The sequence below is a fragment of the Cheilinus undulatus genome, linkage group 13 (assembly GCF_018320785.1).
Source record: "Cheilinus undulatus linkage group 13, ASM1832078v1, whole genome shotgun sequence".
NCBI classification, from domain to species: Eukaryota; Metazoa; Chordata; class Actinopteri; order Labriformes; family Labridae; genus Cheilinus; species Cheilinus undulatus.
In genome coordinates, this window is record NC_054877.1 from 32,700,070 (window position 1) to 32,716,459 (window position 16,390).

At 38.3% G+C, this 16,390-nt stretch overlaps 1 protein-coding gene across 2 annotated transcripts in view; it reads right to left on the bottom strand.

Moving 5' to 3' along the window:
* The window catches only part of wls (Wnt ligand secretion mediator), a 33,163-nt gene that overhangs the window by 12,878 nt on the left and 3,895 nt on the right, over positions 1–16,390 (bottom strand). For both annotated transcript variants that reach the window (XM_041804098.1, XM_041804097.1), the window contains exons 2-5: positions 11,593–11,865; positions 2,153–2,277; positions 1,121–1,282; positions 810–946 (exon numbers count right to left, since the gene is read on the bottom strand). In XM_041804098.1, the coding sequence (XP_041660032.1) occupies positions 810–946; positions 1,121–1,282; positions 2,153–2,277; positions 11,593–11,865 (697 nt within the window). The remainder of the gene's footprint in view (positions 1–809; positions 947–1,120; positions 1,283–2,152; positions 2,278–11,592; positions 11,866–16,390) is intronic.

Genomic DNA, 16,390 nt, shown 5'->3' on the forward strand with positions numbered 1-16,390 from the left:
GGCTACAAGCAGCAAAAATGAATGAGAAGGGGAAAAATTGGTTGAATGTGGCAAGAAAGTGGCATAAATAGGCAAAAAGAACAAAAAAAAACTTTTAAAAGGTGCAAAAAGAGTGGCAAAAATGGGTAAAAAGCAACAAAATTGGGTTGAAAGTGACAACAAAGTGGCAAAAATGGATGGAAAAAAGTTATGAAGTGGGGTAAAGGGCCCAAATAAATCTTTTCAAAATCATGATCAACAAATTGGGGCACTGTTTGCCAGGATGAATGCAAGCGCCCATGCTACTGATCCAACACACATGCACTGACAACGTCTAAATCACAACTGGGGAGGTCCCATTCTCTGGGTTTTTAGGGGCCCAAAAGAGAATAGAAATCTCCAGCAACACTTGTAGTTTAGAAAACAACTTTATTAGACCGACACACTCCTTCAGGCCTGAAGGGTGAAGACCTTGCGACAGATTTACCCATTTCAGCTCTCCTTTTTCAGGGGCCCAGCCATTTCTTTTGGCAGGTCTGGTTCAGGGCTTTTCATGAAAAGGGCAAAAGGTCAGTGTCTGCTGTGGTCCTGTATGGAGATGTAGATTGAATCTCTTATCTTTTAAAATCTAGAATAACTTGGCTAGCCAACAGCTGAACTGTCGTCACCAGATATGCTTTGTTTACTTTTTAAATATTTGTTTTTTTTTTTTAATAGTTACAAGATCTTCTGTTGATTTGGGAGTTCAAATAATCCTAAAATTATCATTATCATAAAAGTGTCCAACAGTTTTCCTCCAGTTTTGCTTCATCATGAGGGGGTTTTCTTACTTTTCCAGCAGCACAGGAGGTCTGCTCATCATGGTGATCCGTCTCCAGTACCAGATCATGATGATGAGGATGCTTGGTGTAAGGAAGGTCTTCATGGCAAACCAAACTTTGGTGAAGCCACCATTCTGATGGATGCTCTTAAAGGAGGAAAAAAGTGACATCAGTGTCATTTGTTGGTTGCCAACAAACAAACATAATGAGAGGGCTTGGAAGTAACACTATCATAATGTGAAAAGGGACAACTGAAAGTGTGGGTCGCATTAGCCAGAGTTTAAAAAAAATATCTGACAGTGTTTTCAATTTCAACTTACAACAAGACGAATGTCTTTGATTTCTCCAATCCCCACATTGATCTTCTTACGCTCGTTGACAGGCAGGCGAATGTTTAGGAGATAGTATTTATGGGCCACACTGCCCACCTCCATGAATGGCAGCAGATCACATTCATAGTAACGCCCCTCATTTTCCAAGGTCTGGAAAACACAACAACTAGTTTAAAATTAGGGCTGGGCAATTAATCGCAAATCAGATTGAATTGCAATGTGGCCTGCTGCAATTTTCAAATCGCAGAAGGTGCAATATTTATTTCTTTAACCTGAAATTTGTGTCAAAATACCAGTTTGAAACTTTTTTGCAGCAGAGATGTTATGCATTACATATCATGCAATCTTTCTAGTAGCAGATTTTTAGAATAGTGTACAAAAAAACTATTTTCTTCATTTTTGTATGGTTTTCTTGTTAAATATGAGAATTTAAAAAAAAAGATCATTCCCTTTACTACAACAGTTCATATCCAATTTCCAAAATGTGTCAAAATCATCACCATTACTTATTTTTCACAACTGTTCAGCCCTAGTTTAATATAATATTGTGTTTGCTACAGTAGAATGAATTGCTTGTTTTTGTCTGAGAGTACATGAGATGAGGAAATTAAGAAATAATCGCATATCAAATTTCAATCACAATACTGGGTAAAAGAATCGCAATTAGATTATTTTCCCAAATCATTCAGCCCTATTTAAAACACATTTTTCCAAATATTAGAAATACTTTGATGTCCTTGAAAATATCAAAAACTAAATAAGACTCCTTAACAATCTGAGTTGTGGGCCACAAAGTTTCTACGAGATGTGATTTGAAGCACTGTGTTTGAGGAAGAGTCCTTAATGCCCTCAGAAACAGACTCTTGGGAAAGTGCAGGTTGAGGTCAAGTAACCAGTTTTGGATATCAAGGGGGAACTTTTTGTTGCAGTGGTACCAAAGCAGTTATGGATATTGATATTTGTAAGCATCGCAATGAAATAAAGAACTCTGACAACTCTAAGTCAGTGTAATTTCTGCACCTTTGTTGTAGTGAAGTTACAGTTGAGTTTCCTTTGCTCAAATGAGTGCGCCATCTCTGTCCATTCGCTGACAGTGTCGTCTCTGTAGGCCAGGCCCACCTCAATGGTGACTATCGCCCCATCATCTAGAAGAAAATTAACACAACAGCTATTATTTTACAGAGCATCAGACATATCTAATAAACAAGTAAAGTGTTTCGTTATTTTGAGTGCAATGTACAATTAGTACAATTTAGGAACAGTTCATATGATACCTTTAAGAGAAATAACATAGAACACTGAATTATGACAGCAAAAATTGTACTTAAGAGACATAGATGATGGTTTGAATTTCAGTACAAGTCTCACACTGCACAGCTCTGTTGGCAGTTACTACACCAGAGGTGAGATTAAGTTCTGATGACAGATGAGGCCTTTAAACTGTAAGACCATCAAAGTGACAGCGCTGCCTTCACTGACACGCAGTGTTCTCCAACACAGTCTGAAACCATACTGTACATTTTCCGGTATCATACCCAAGCTTTGCATTCACAATTTCACCATGTTAAAAAGATGTGTAAATATTTTTTTCATTTTAAAAATAATCATCTTTCAGTGGTCTCATGGTTCTTTAATTCTTGTTCTTTTCAACAAGGTTTAGTTCAGTACACTTTATAACAAACATGTTTCTGCAAGGTAAATCAATTTGTGTTCTCTTATGTGGTCCTGTAAACGAGTATGAGTCTGAAACCATGAGCTGAATCACATCAGGATGTCATCATATTTCAGTGATTCAGTCTGCTCCCCATGGTGGCCTAAATCTAGGTTATTTCCTACTTGACATAAACTCCAATAAGACCTTGAGCAGGCCTCCAACACCCCAACCCAGTGATTCCAACAAAAGCATCCAAAGCCAAGCTATTAAAACTGCATCTTTAGATCACATTACAAAGCCAAGTGTTCTCTCTTCCAGCCCTCCAGAGTGCCTCTTGTGCCGTTATGAAACAAGCTGGAGTGAAGAGAAAGAAACCCAGTGGCCTGTGCTGCGAGAAAGGGAAAAAAAAGCAGAGGAGGGGGAGAGTGAACCAGATGAGAACTGGCAGCCGACTGTCTCTGCAATGCCCTCCACTTCGCCATTGGTCGAGACAAGACGCCCTCGAATGTCGGCTCACTTCATGCAAACATTCCACTCCAGTCCAGCGGCCATCGCCACGGTGACTAAGCCTCCTCAACAGCTGTGTTATTGCTGGACTCAGGCCAAGAGGTGCCTGGTGCCGGGGTGGAGAGGGGCAGGTGGGTGGAGTGGGTAATAAGGGTGAGGCTCTTCTCAGGGATGTACAATGTATCACAGATAAGGTTGTGCAGGAAGAGTTTGCCATGAGCTCATATATCAGATGGCTGAAATACTTCCTTTGGCCACTGTGGTGGTCAGGATTGGGACTGATGAGCTGAAGTCATTTTCTTAATTGGTAAAAATCATAAAAAAAAAAAAAAAAAAAAAAAAAAATACTTTGGGGAGAAAATACAGCCATTTGTGTTCACATGTGCAGCTCATTCCAACTTCATCCAGAATTTTACCTGCCAGCCACAGTAAATTTCCATGTGATTTCAGGGTGAACAAAGATGCACAAATACAGCAGGTAATATTCAGGAACATTTACAAGTAAGCAAGCAAGGGTTATGTCATTCATGTCATTTAAACCACTGGCTCTCAACTGGTGGGTCAGGACCCAAAAGCTGGTCGCAAGGCTCTTTCTAGCGGGTCGCAAATGTATACCAGGGAAAAAATGTGACAAAAATAAACCACTGAAGCCCCAAGTGGTCATACAGTAATTTCATACATGTATTTTTATAGGATTCCTTATGATTACGAGTAAAATTCAATATTTTTCTCAAGATCGCTACCTATTTCTCTCTCTTTTGTTGGGGAAATTTAGCTGGTTTACACAAGATAACAAGAAAATCATTTGAGAATTTACCAAACTTCCATGCTATCTCGAAAAAATTGAGTAAAATAAGATGTATGCATGCAAATCCTTCAGTAATGATGTGTTTTTCTAATGTGTTTGTTTAGTCCTATGATCCTTTTTTCAATAAGTTTTCTACATTGAGTCCAAACGTCAACTTTTTTTGGAGTGTTCTTATGATGTGTAATGGTAGCCAAGAATACTGATTAACCAGTGACTACTGATTGACCAAAATTCATGAAATAAATAAAGATTTATTTTCTAAAAACTGGGTTGTGATTTCTCTAAAGGAGGAGCCGGTGGATCCTGATGCCTGGCCAGTTGAGAGCCACTGATTTAAACAGTCATTGCACATATACTGAAGTCTTGCTTGACAGCGTCTTTTCCACTCGTTTGTAGACAGGGTAACAAACTCAAATTGCTCCTAAAATGCTTATGAAGCCAAAAATTGTCATTCAAGTGTCTTCCTTGTTGCCAATCTTGGATTTCTGCAGCATCTAATATTAACAAAATGTCCCGTGTCTTAAGAAAAATCCCATGCAGCAAGGAAGACTTAACATTAAAAGGATGGCTGGTCTGAAAATTTCTGGGAAAAACAATGCTTTCTTTAAAATATTTCTATCCAAGACAACAGGATAAATAAGTCAAAATCTCAAGAAAACAACCAGAATTTACTAAGTGTTTAACAAAACAGAGTACAATGAAAGAAGTGGAAACCTTTCTGCCTGGAACTTCTGTCTATCCTAGATCAAAGCCATTCATTTCGGCACCAATTTGCGACCCACTGAAAATGGCTCTGGGACCTACATTTGGGTCCACCACTGTTTTAAGGGGTCCTTCAATGTAATCCAGGGGCCTCATTTATCAACACTATGTATGAAGGGGTCTTTGTGTGATGAGTGCATCAGAACATTCCCATGCAAGCGAGGGATTTACCAACTTGTGCATTTACTTAGGTATATGTTTGTGTGTGTGCACATATAAGCTCATGTTAATGCACAGCATCCAGTGGTAGAAAAAGAACTACAAATAGACAGCAATTTTTAGGGCTTTCAGTATTAATGCATTCACTTCTTTTACTTGCAATTTAGCAAACACGTTATTGTCCCTTTTAGCAAATTTTGCTCCAACCACTGCAGCATCTCCCTATAGCCACAGTGATGTAAAATAAGTACACTATTTTATTTACCTTCAACTGTTCTTGTATTTCCTTTTCTATCCATAACAAGTTCTTTTTTCCAAGGTTAAGTTCATGACATAATATTCAGCCTACCCAAAGTTCCTTATTTTCTTTCAGAATAAAAGCAGGCCTATACCCAAACAGGAAGTAAATTACCCTTAAGTTTAAGAAACTACAAAAATCCAAAATGAAACAAAAAAACAGTCAAAAGTGCAAATAGTGGACTGTAACTACTGAAAAGAGTAAGATTAACTGTGATTAAAAATTTCCATCATTTGACAGCCCTACTTATTCTTTTTTTTTTTTAAGGTTTATTTTTGGGCATTTTTGTGCCTTTATTTGATAGTGGAGGATAGTGGATAGAGTTGGAAACAGGGATGAGAGCAGGGGAGAGACATGCGGTAAAGAGCCTCAGGTCGGATTCGAACCTGGGCCGTCCACATACATGGGGCGCGCCTTAACCACTCGGCCACCTGCACCCCCAGCCCTACTTATTCTGATCGTCTTCTGATCAAATGCAGTGCCATGGCTCATCTTGGCTTGGAAAATTTGAAAAACCATGCTCTCTGCAGGCTGCATGTTGTAAAAGAGCATGTGCTCTGTTGGGACAGTGTCGCTGGAGAGAGAGTTAAAGATGCTGAAAATGTGATGTCCACAGGTGAAAACTGTGTGGTATTCCATAATTCTTCACTGCATATATTCCTGCTTGCTGCTGTGATCCCTATTATTTTTGTGCAGTTTAAAATGAAACCTATTCTTGATTTTTGAAAGGGTTTTCTCCACAGAGCCAACAGAATTTACCATCTTCTCCCATGCAGCATCCTTTCTTTTGTTTGTAACCAAGTAAACAAAGAAACAATTTATTCAGTCCCCTTGCTGTGAGAGTTTCTAAGATTTTTCTTTCTCCTAATTTTTGTCTTTGTACTCTTATCAGTCTCATCCCACTTCAGTTTTTGATCTCTATAAATATTCACACTTTTTAAAGGCTGTGTTGTTACCACTTCTGGTCTATTGGAGGCATTTTTCTTTAACGTAGAGGTCCCTGAACCTGAACATGCATGAGTCTGCTCATTAAGAAAATGTCAGATTTATACATTTTCTACTCAAAACCATGTTAGATTTTACCTGTAAGACATATTCTAGCATGTTTTTAATGCAAACGAGGGCCCTGGATCTCATTTGTAACAGGAAAGGAGATGGAGGTTAGAAGTAGTAGTAGAAAAAGTTTAATAAAAGGTAGATTGTTACTTCATATAAAGCTCATTTTAAGCTGTTTTCCTTGTATCTATATCCCCATTACACGCAAGCCCATGCTAAATTTCAAACAAGCTGGCTGGTACATTTGAGGTGGAGCTTCTACAAGAACAAGTTGAGTTTAGCAGCTAAAACTGGTTGCTGCTGCATTTCCAAAAGTCACCTTCCTCAACATTTGGCAGTTGTCACAGCACTTCATAGAGCTCAAAACAATCAAAATGAGTCTGAAGCATCTGGCAAAGAGATCTAGCAGTCTGTGGTCTGGGCTGAATCACTGACTCCTCTGTCTGGCAGCCAAGCAGTAAACACACAGCTCCTGAACACATCCAGCAGAGGCCAAGAATGTGAGCAAGCAAATGATGCGAATGACTTGGCCGACTTTGCAACACGACTCTTTCGACAAGCCCAACCAGAAAGGCTGGGTCATTTAAGAAAACACTGCAAAGTTTTTGTTCTTTCTACCATGAACTATCTCCATTCTTTGTTCTATTTATTAGAAACTAGTATGTGTTGTGAAGCTGGAGTTGAAATCAACATGCAGAGCTTTACACTTTAAGCCGTGAAGCGAAAGATGTGATCAAGAGTCAAATCGTCTTTCCAGACTTTTCTGGTATTCCAGTCACTTATTAGACATTCCCATCATCCTTTAATCCCTCCTTTCAGGATCTTGAGCACCCTACCAGGATAAGAAACCCCATCTTCTTCCAAATTCCCATATCTCCTCCCTCCTCTCTTTCCTCTCAGTAGCTGATTTGCTGTCTTTCTGTTCACCCTTGTGCAGAGGGTGGAGGTGCATAATGGGTTACCCTAAAAGTTGCAGTTTGGTTTCCATCATAATAATAGAAACCAGATATCTGACAGAGCCTGGGGACAAAAACAAAGACTGCATTAGTAAGCTTGTTTGTGTTTGAAGGTTAGATGAAGGCTGTCTGTGTAGGTGTTTAAAAGTGCATTTCCATTAATGAAGGTTCACCATCATTATGCCTTGAGAAATTCATATCGATACCTCACTAGTTGTCTATTCCCATAATGTTTTAGCATTGCAGGAGCGTGAAAGAGCGTGACACAAACCATCAGAAATGCAATCTCACACTGGCTCAGTGATGCCTTCGTTGACAACATGAAGCTCTGCCATCATAATGTTTTTGTATATTCATATTGATTCAGCAATAGTGTGATACTGGTGTCCCAGTCTGTTACATTGTTTGACCAGTGATACTCAGTGAGGCAGGGCTGGTTTTAGCCATTTGGAGGCCCAGGGCAAAGACCAATATGGGGACCTTCCCCCTTTAGCTAAAAGTGATACTAATGAGAGGAAAAAGAGAGAGAGAGCATTATTAGATTATTTGAACTGTAATACATTAAACAGGTTATACCTGTGTTTTTTCCTCTCTTAGTTTAGTGTCTGTAATAATAAGGACCAATGTTCACTTTGCAGAGCCTATCTGTTGGGTCTGTCTGGGGCTTTTACACAAGTTGGGTAACCTCGGTTTGTTTTTAGCTCAGTGCTGCAGTGATTGCGCTGAAACAACAGTTTGAAATGTGTTAAAACCTCTGACTCGCTTACTAAGTCCATGTTCAGTCCTAGAAGCAAGCTGTGGCATTAAACAAGACATAGATGTATGGAGCGATGCAGCTGTAAACACTGCACTTTGCAGAAAGTTGCCGGTACCACTGCAGAAACTTGAACAATGATAAAAATGCTATTTCCGACAATTCCTCAACAATAAAAGTCTGTAGCTGTTGATATTTACCTCCGCCAAGGAGGTTATGTGATCAGGTGGGTTTTTTTGTTTGTTTGTTAGCAACATAACTCCTAAAGTCATGGACAGATTTTGATGAAATTTTCAGAAAATGTCAGAAATGGCATAAGGAAGAACTGATTAGATTTCAGGACTGATCCGGATCACCATCTGGATCCAGGAATTTTTTAAAGGATTCTGTACTATTGGGAGATAAGGCTAATGGTGGTGGTCTGCGCTGTTACCACTTTACACCAGGAGATGGCGGACATGAGTAAGTTATTCAACGTTTTGGAGTTTATAGAGTTTGAAGGAGGCACGCCCGGTCGAGGAGACGAGTCGGAGCGTAACAGAGAGAAAGACAGCGAATTGTAGCGAGAATACTCACAATGCTGGGAGGAATAGAGGAATATTCAACCTCTGCCATGACTTCCATACGTGGCAAAGCCAATGCTTTGCCTCACTGTGTCTCCACCCCACCAGGGAGGGAGTACTTTGGGAATTAGAATGTTTTTAAAGGATTCTTCACTATTGGGAGAAAGGGCTAATGGCGGAGGTCTGCACTCTCTGAGTGCTTTTCTAGTTGTTAAGGGCTTTTATTGTGAACGCCCCCATGGGAAATAAGGTGTAGTCAATAGTAGGGCTGCAGTAAACGAGTCTTCTTGTAGTTGAGCACTCTTTCAATTCTTCTGCCGATTAATTGAGTACTCTAATAAGAAATACTGCATTTTTTAATCACTCGCTTTTTCTTTTTCAGGAGAAGTAGTACTAGATAAATGAGAAAAGAAGCTGGGCCCCTCAAATAAACTACTTCTACATTAAAAAAATGGTATTTACAAGTTCTCTAAAGAAAATATATTTTTCAAAGTACAATGAAGTTCTGATGGCAATTTACATTTCTTAAAGTTACAGGGACAGGAAGTTAAATAATTACATTAGATTATGCCATATTTGGGGTTTTAGGGATCCTCTCCTAGGAAATGTTTGGTGCTTAAACTTTATTTCTTCTACTGTAGTTTATTCCTTTTTTCCAATTTGTCATTAAAGTAAAGGGACACTTAATCATTTTAAAATCCTTTATTTTAAGTATAAATCTAGTATTTCACATTATAGCAAGAATAAAGTTCCATCATTCACACAGTGGTCGGATGATGTCTGAGAGGTGAACCTTTACATTACAGAAATATGTTCTATTTTTTTCAAAGGGTGTTCACCTTTCAGTTGGTATTTGTTACATTTAATTGATAAAATAAAATAAAAACATGCTTTTACTTTTTTGGTCATTTGTGTGTGTTTTTTAAACAAGGCTAAGAAAAAATTGTGAATCAATTTTTTTTTAAAAGAAAATCGGGAATTTGATTTTTAGGCCATATCGCCGAGGCATAAATTTTTTGGCTCCAGTTGCTTTATCTGACATAGTGACCAGCATAGCAAAAGAAATCCTTTAGTATGACCTCAGCTTTACATGCAGACAAACAGCACTTTTCTCTCCAACTGGCTCTGCCGTCTTGCAGTGATCCTGCCCCCCCCACACCTCTGTGTTATTTATATCAAAAGCAAGCTTTAACAATGGTGTAATTATCGTGCACTGAACTGTCAGTCTGAATAAGGCCAGTAGCCCATGGTGCCTGGCGTTCCTGGGCATGTGTTGTGCATCGGTTTGAGGAGCAGCAGAAACACAACTATTACGCCAAAGAGTGTTAAATATCAGACATCTTTTTTTTTTTTTATAAAATGACTGCTTTGGTACAGTTACCTGCCAAGACAGCCCTCTGAGAGTTACTTCCAAATCTTAAAAACTGCTCACATTTAGGACTTAGTGGGTGTTAATTTTGGACCCTGGTTCACCCTTGACAGGTTGCCAGTGAATTGAAAGGCTAACAATTAGAGACAAATAATATATTCATGCATACACTCACATCCATGGGCAATTTAGAATAACCAATCAACCAAACAAGCATGTCTTTTGTCTGTGAGGAAGCTAAGGGTCTCCTCTTTTTTGAAAGAAGAGCAAAGAACTTCACAAAAAGGTTTTCTTGGCAGAGAATATGTTTTTGTTCTTCTCCCTACCGGCCCAAGCATGAGTTTTATCTTCCAACAAGCTCCACCATTCATGCAGACTGCCTGCCAAGCTCACCTTACTTATCGGAGCTGTGCATGCCTACCACCACATTTAGTCTTGTTGCTCTGATTGGCCCATAATGTATCTGAGAGACAGAATGTTCGGCCATCCACCTTCCAAGAATTGATTGAAAAGTCCGGCCCCTCCTAATAGTGTGTATGGGAGTTTTTTTTTTTTTTTTTACTAGATTAATGTGAAATAAATCCCATGCACTGGATATTTGAAATAGTCAGGTTATGAGGAAGCTAGGGTACCTGGAGAGAGTAATGGAGAGAGTAGATGCATGCATAGAAAGGCCCTGTCCAAAACAGGATCAGTCTTGAGCTGTTTTATAGCATTGTTTTTGAAATATTATAATGTAGGCTAGAATGTAAATACTAAAATTGAAAATGCATTATATAAGATATCCATCCTATACATTCAAAGTGACAAAACATGTTAAAAATGTCCATTGTTCAACACTGAAAGAGGTTGGTATTCATTAAATGGAGGTGACCTCACATCCAAAGTATGTAAATCATCTGGTTCCATTTCATTGCTCAAAGGCATCAACAAAGAATGAATCTGAATTACCTCTCACCTCTGTTTAAACCTGCCTTAAGGGTGTCTGACAAACCCATCTACACAAGCCCTCCAGGGTCTAAGCCTCTTTATAGTGCAAACAGCAGGACATCCATCATTGTTTGCTGCCTTTCATTGTAACAGAAATCCAATCTACTGAAAAAGACACATCTCGGGGTTTCACAAGTGTTCTCTCTGATAGACTGACATAACATTGCAAAACAACACCACTCCATGACTTTTGCAATAAAAGTGTATGTAAGAAAATGTAAAAAAACAATAGATTAGGCATTTCCCTAGACTTGAATTTATGTTGAATGCGATAAGAAGTTACAATGGATGTGAATATTTCAGTGGCTATCTTGGTTACAGTGACCCTCTGCAAATATTTTTCTTCAGATTGTGAAGAAAAAAACAAAAGTGACAAATTATAGAAAGAGCTGGAAAAATAAAACCACAAGCTCTACAAAAATGAAGCACTTCCAAATCCGATGAAAAGCAGCCTCTTATAAGGATGTCAACAAGGTTAGGCTGCCTTTCTTTTCCCACACCATAAAATTATGTCCTGAAGGAGAAACACAAGCCATTTTGTCCTCACTCTTATGTAAATCCAAGAAAGAAGTTTCAGTTCTCACCTATCTGGTTGTACAGCTTAAATGCGATGTCAAACTGCATAATGACCAGCATGAACTGGAACCAGGGACTCATCTCTTTGGTATTCATAGGAATGTGGACCGCAAACACAATGTTGTTCGCCTCGATTTTCTTGGCCATTGCCTCATCAAAAGTCCGGATCTTGTCACATTGGTTTGGACCCCAGGGCATAAACCATTTTGATTCCTGTCGCTGCTTAACCGTGTCGACACACTTTGTGGCCATGTAATGGATCGCTGTAGTGGGGCTGGGAGCTGTTGAGAGAAATAAAAAGAGGGAGACATGTTAGACTAGGTGTCAAGTTGAAATACAGAAACAAGTGTCCATATAATTCATACTTAACTTTGTTTTCTCTTAAGTTCATAAACTGTAAGATTAAACTAAAATTTAATTAATAAAAGCCTAGCTGCTTCGATTAAACAGTGAAGGAAAATGCTGGATTTAGATCCAAATCCAGTCAAAACACTTTGACAATCATTTTGGCCATTGTTTAGGAATGTCTGGTGGCAGTGCTCTCTTTTTGATGTGCTGATGAGGGAAATTTCCCAAAAGCTCTCAGGCACCAATTACACTGTTTACACTTTGACATTCATGAGCCTGACAAGGCTGGTGTTACTCATACGACTTCAGTGGTGCTTGGGAAAGGATTCATCATTATCACGCAGATATAAAAACCTTTGGTCTCTAGCTGTAATAGCTGGTGGATTGATGTCACAACACCAGAGCAGGCCTTGGAGTCAAGGTGTACCTCAAGGCATATAGCTAAACCCCCAGGTATTTCAAATATCCTATGGTGAAGATCATACCGGACATTTAGCTCAGAGTGTGTTTGAATGTGAGCTGGGATTTCCCCAAATTCTTATTACCAGGTTCAACAAAAACAAGTCATTTTACAAGAAAGGTCTCCCAAAGACCAAACAAAACCTGTGCTGCCTTCAAAGAGAATTCAAACCGCTTTACTTTCTTTGAAGTTTCCAACAAGAGATCACAGATGAATCACTCAGATTTGAGACAGACAAATACAATAACCCCTTTAAGACACAGCTGATTTTCTAGATCAAACTTGGACAAAAAAATGATGTAGTGTTGGCAACCAGCTCTGCAGATATTGAGTGTCATCCTGATAAATTATCCAACCTGTTGTGGAATGAAATTACATTTTAAAAGTGCAACTTTATCACAGTTTACCTCAACTTAGTTTCAATTTCACAGATTATGTTTTAGATAGTTGAAAGATAGCTGTTTTTGATAGGAGAGTAAACACTGCTTCTTTGGGTGCTGGCCTGCTGGTTGGACTAAAAGGCAATTCCAAGAGATGATATTTGACTTAGTAACTATGCAAATAAAATACAACCCATTATTACATTATAATAACATAATCCTAGGTTACAACCTTATAGCAGAAGTATTGATTATTTGAAAAAATAATGCTAAGTTTATAGGAGCAGACTAGGCTTAATGCATGACATAAAAAGAATCAAACCACCCAGATGCTTCCCAGGAATGTCACCTTATATTACAACTAGAGATGCAAACAAACTTCCCAATCTATTTCAGACTCAGGACAAGAAATGCCACTTAGGTAACAGCAGATTTTAATAAATTTTCACAAAATAAATAAATAAGACCTGACCAACCCTGCACCTTTTTTTCCAACATTACATCACGAAAAGCATTTAAATGGAACAACATCTTATGATCTCAATGGTTATGTTTGTGTAAACAGAACAATGGTTTCATTTATGTACAAATGTCAAATCCAAAAAACCTTCACAAAGACTGACTAGCAAACAAATATGCAGGTGTTAAACATTAGCAAAGACCAATTATCAGGAAAGAACAGAGACATCCTTGAGTCCTAAATGTGCCATGCTGTTTGTTACCTGCCTACAAAGACTGTTTAAGCTGTAATTACTGTTGAACGTTCCTGTGGGGAGGAACTGACTCATAGGGGTGAAGATGAAAGCCCTGCTTAGATTCAGCACTTGAAAAAAATTGGGACACTGAAACTGTATCCACTGTTTAAAGTGCCTCCTGCAAACATAAACTTGTGAGGAGGACACTTTTATACCCAATATCTAACCATGACTTTAAGAAATCTTCACAGATTAAATCAGTTTGTCCTTCTTACCATCGGTGCATCTAATCCTATCTCTTCATTTAGAACAAAGTAATGAAGGTGGACTCTATGTAACCTTACCATTTCATCAAGGAACCCTCAACAGTGTCTCTACGTTTCATAAACTGTGTAAATAAGAATAAGGAAACAGATAATTTGGACAACACAACTCTGATGAACAAAGGATGAGGAGTTATAGAGGTTAAACTGTAGGGTTTATAATTTCATTTTAATCCCAAAGCTCAGCCAACACTACAGTGAACGAATATGGGTTCATGAGATCTGCGATCATTGCATTTTGTTTTTAATTACACTTTACACAGGAACAAAACTTTTTTGAATTGGGGTTGTAAGAACAGATGATACTGGTAGGAAAATAGTGATTGGCTGACATTACTCTCTTTGACAGCACTACACCATGCTTTTTGCCATTGTCACAAGACAGTCAACTTGGCTAAGAAAAACCTCTGCATAGATTACAGAATTGCACTGGTTCACTGCTTGTCATACTCGTGGATAACTGTTACCACATTTTAAGCTGCATTGGAGGTCAATAGCAAAGCTGACAAACCTGGGAGATCACAGATATATGGACAGCTTCAACAGACTTAACATATTCTCAGAATACACCCACTAGACAGTTTTGCCTCAAGGACTCAAGGACCACAAACCAGAAATTTGTAGTAACAACTTGGTTGATTCCACAGACACAAGTGTGATCAATTGTAATTTCAGAGGAAAAGCAAATATGGAGGATTATCAACATCCTCAGCTGGCTTTCCTGGCATGGGTTCTGTTTCGCAGCAAGAAAACAATCAAGGAGAGAGTGAGTGAAATCCTGACTGTATAGTTGTGTTTATGTTTGTGAGCAGTAAAAGTCAGGTTAGTGACAACTCACTCTCATTAGCTATTGCAGTTGTTGGTGGCCTGACCTGAAATCAAAAATATAAATGTTTAGGCTAATACTTAAGATTCTGAATCTGGGAGGTTTTGACTGAGGAGCTATCTGATTGGCTCCACAAACTAGAGGATTATTGAGACAAATGATCTGTTACATGAAGTCTCAAATCAGGTCACCTCCATAATTGTTGGGTGACAAAACAGGCCTACAATCATGCTAAATAAAACTTGTCTAGTGTGTAGCCATCATACAGTTTTTTAAAATGTTGTTTAAGCAACAGCCACATGATTTTACAACCACATGCGAGCAGTTGACCAATCAAATTGAGCTCTGCATTCAAGTACAATGCAGTTACTTCATATAGCACTAGCCAGCAGTCAGCTACCTGAAGTATAATCTGTGACAATGTGGTGGTCATCATGAAATTATACATCAATATTTCCCCACACTACATATTTTTCTCATTTCATGCAGAAAATCAGATGCACATCATATCTGGCCAAACACTTTTCACTGATCTGCCATGAAATCCATGAGGGATCAACTTTCATGAAATCTCTAAAAGTTTAATTTCATGAATTTAAAATTGTTTTTAGGAAGAAACACTTGCTTAAAACATCGTTTGAATACTACATTTGGACTTGGTTAGAACAAAACCAGTACTTTAAAAAAGTTTTAATGTGGTCGTAATGTCACATACTAAGACCGTAAGTGGTAGGAGACACTGAGCATGTCTAGTAACTTTAATTAGACATGCTCAGTGTGAGACTCAGGGGTGCCCATTTAGAGTCTTAATAGTGATAAGACTCTAAATGAGATTTGAGAGTTTATTTATTTATTTATATTAACTTTTATTAATATATTTAAAAAATTGAAGACCAAGAATTTATATAGTAATTAGAAGCAAATTTTTAAATTTACACAACCCTACAAGCTTATAGGAAGTAACACTATTATTGAGGATATTAAACCATAAGAAAAATGTAAAAGTAAGCCAAACCTGTAATGGTTTGTCCCTGTTACTTATCAGAACATCTAATCATATCTGTTCACTTGAAACAGAGCGCTGTAGGACACTTTACACAACCTTTAGCTAACAGACACTCCACACAGTCATAAAACTCATCCTTGGTTATCTTCAAGAAACCTTCAACCACTAAAGTATGTTCATAGCTGTGAAAAATAAAAAGCACACATACATATTGCTGTTAACAAGTATTTGCTCCACCCTAATTTCTTATTTTTTGCATAATTGTTATACTTAAATGTTTCAGATCAGCAAAAAATGTAATACTATACAAAGATAACCTGAGTAGATACAAAAGGCTTTTTTTAGATATGAATTTTCTTTTATTAAGTGAAAAAAGCCACCCAAACCTACCTGGCCTTATCTAAAAAAAAGTAATCACCTGTCTGACAAAGCGAATAGACTAAAAGATCTCAAAAAGCAACAGGTCACGCCGTCAGCTAAAGAAATTCAAGAACAGATGAGGAAAAACAAAGTCTAAGACATCTATCAGTCTGGAAAGGGTCTCAAAGCCATTTCTAAGACTTTGGGACTTCAGGAAACCACGTTTAGCCATTACCCACGAATGGAGAAAATTTGAAACAGTGGTGAACCTTCCCAGAAGTTTCGGGCCATCCAAAATTACTCCAAGAAAACTTTAACAAGTCATCGAGGAAGTCATCAAAGAACCCAGAGCATCTAAAGACCTTCAGGCTTCACATGACTCAGTTAACATCAGTGTTCACTAGGGCT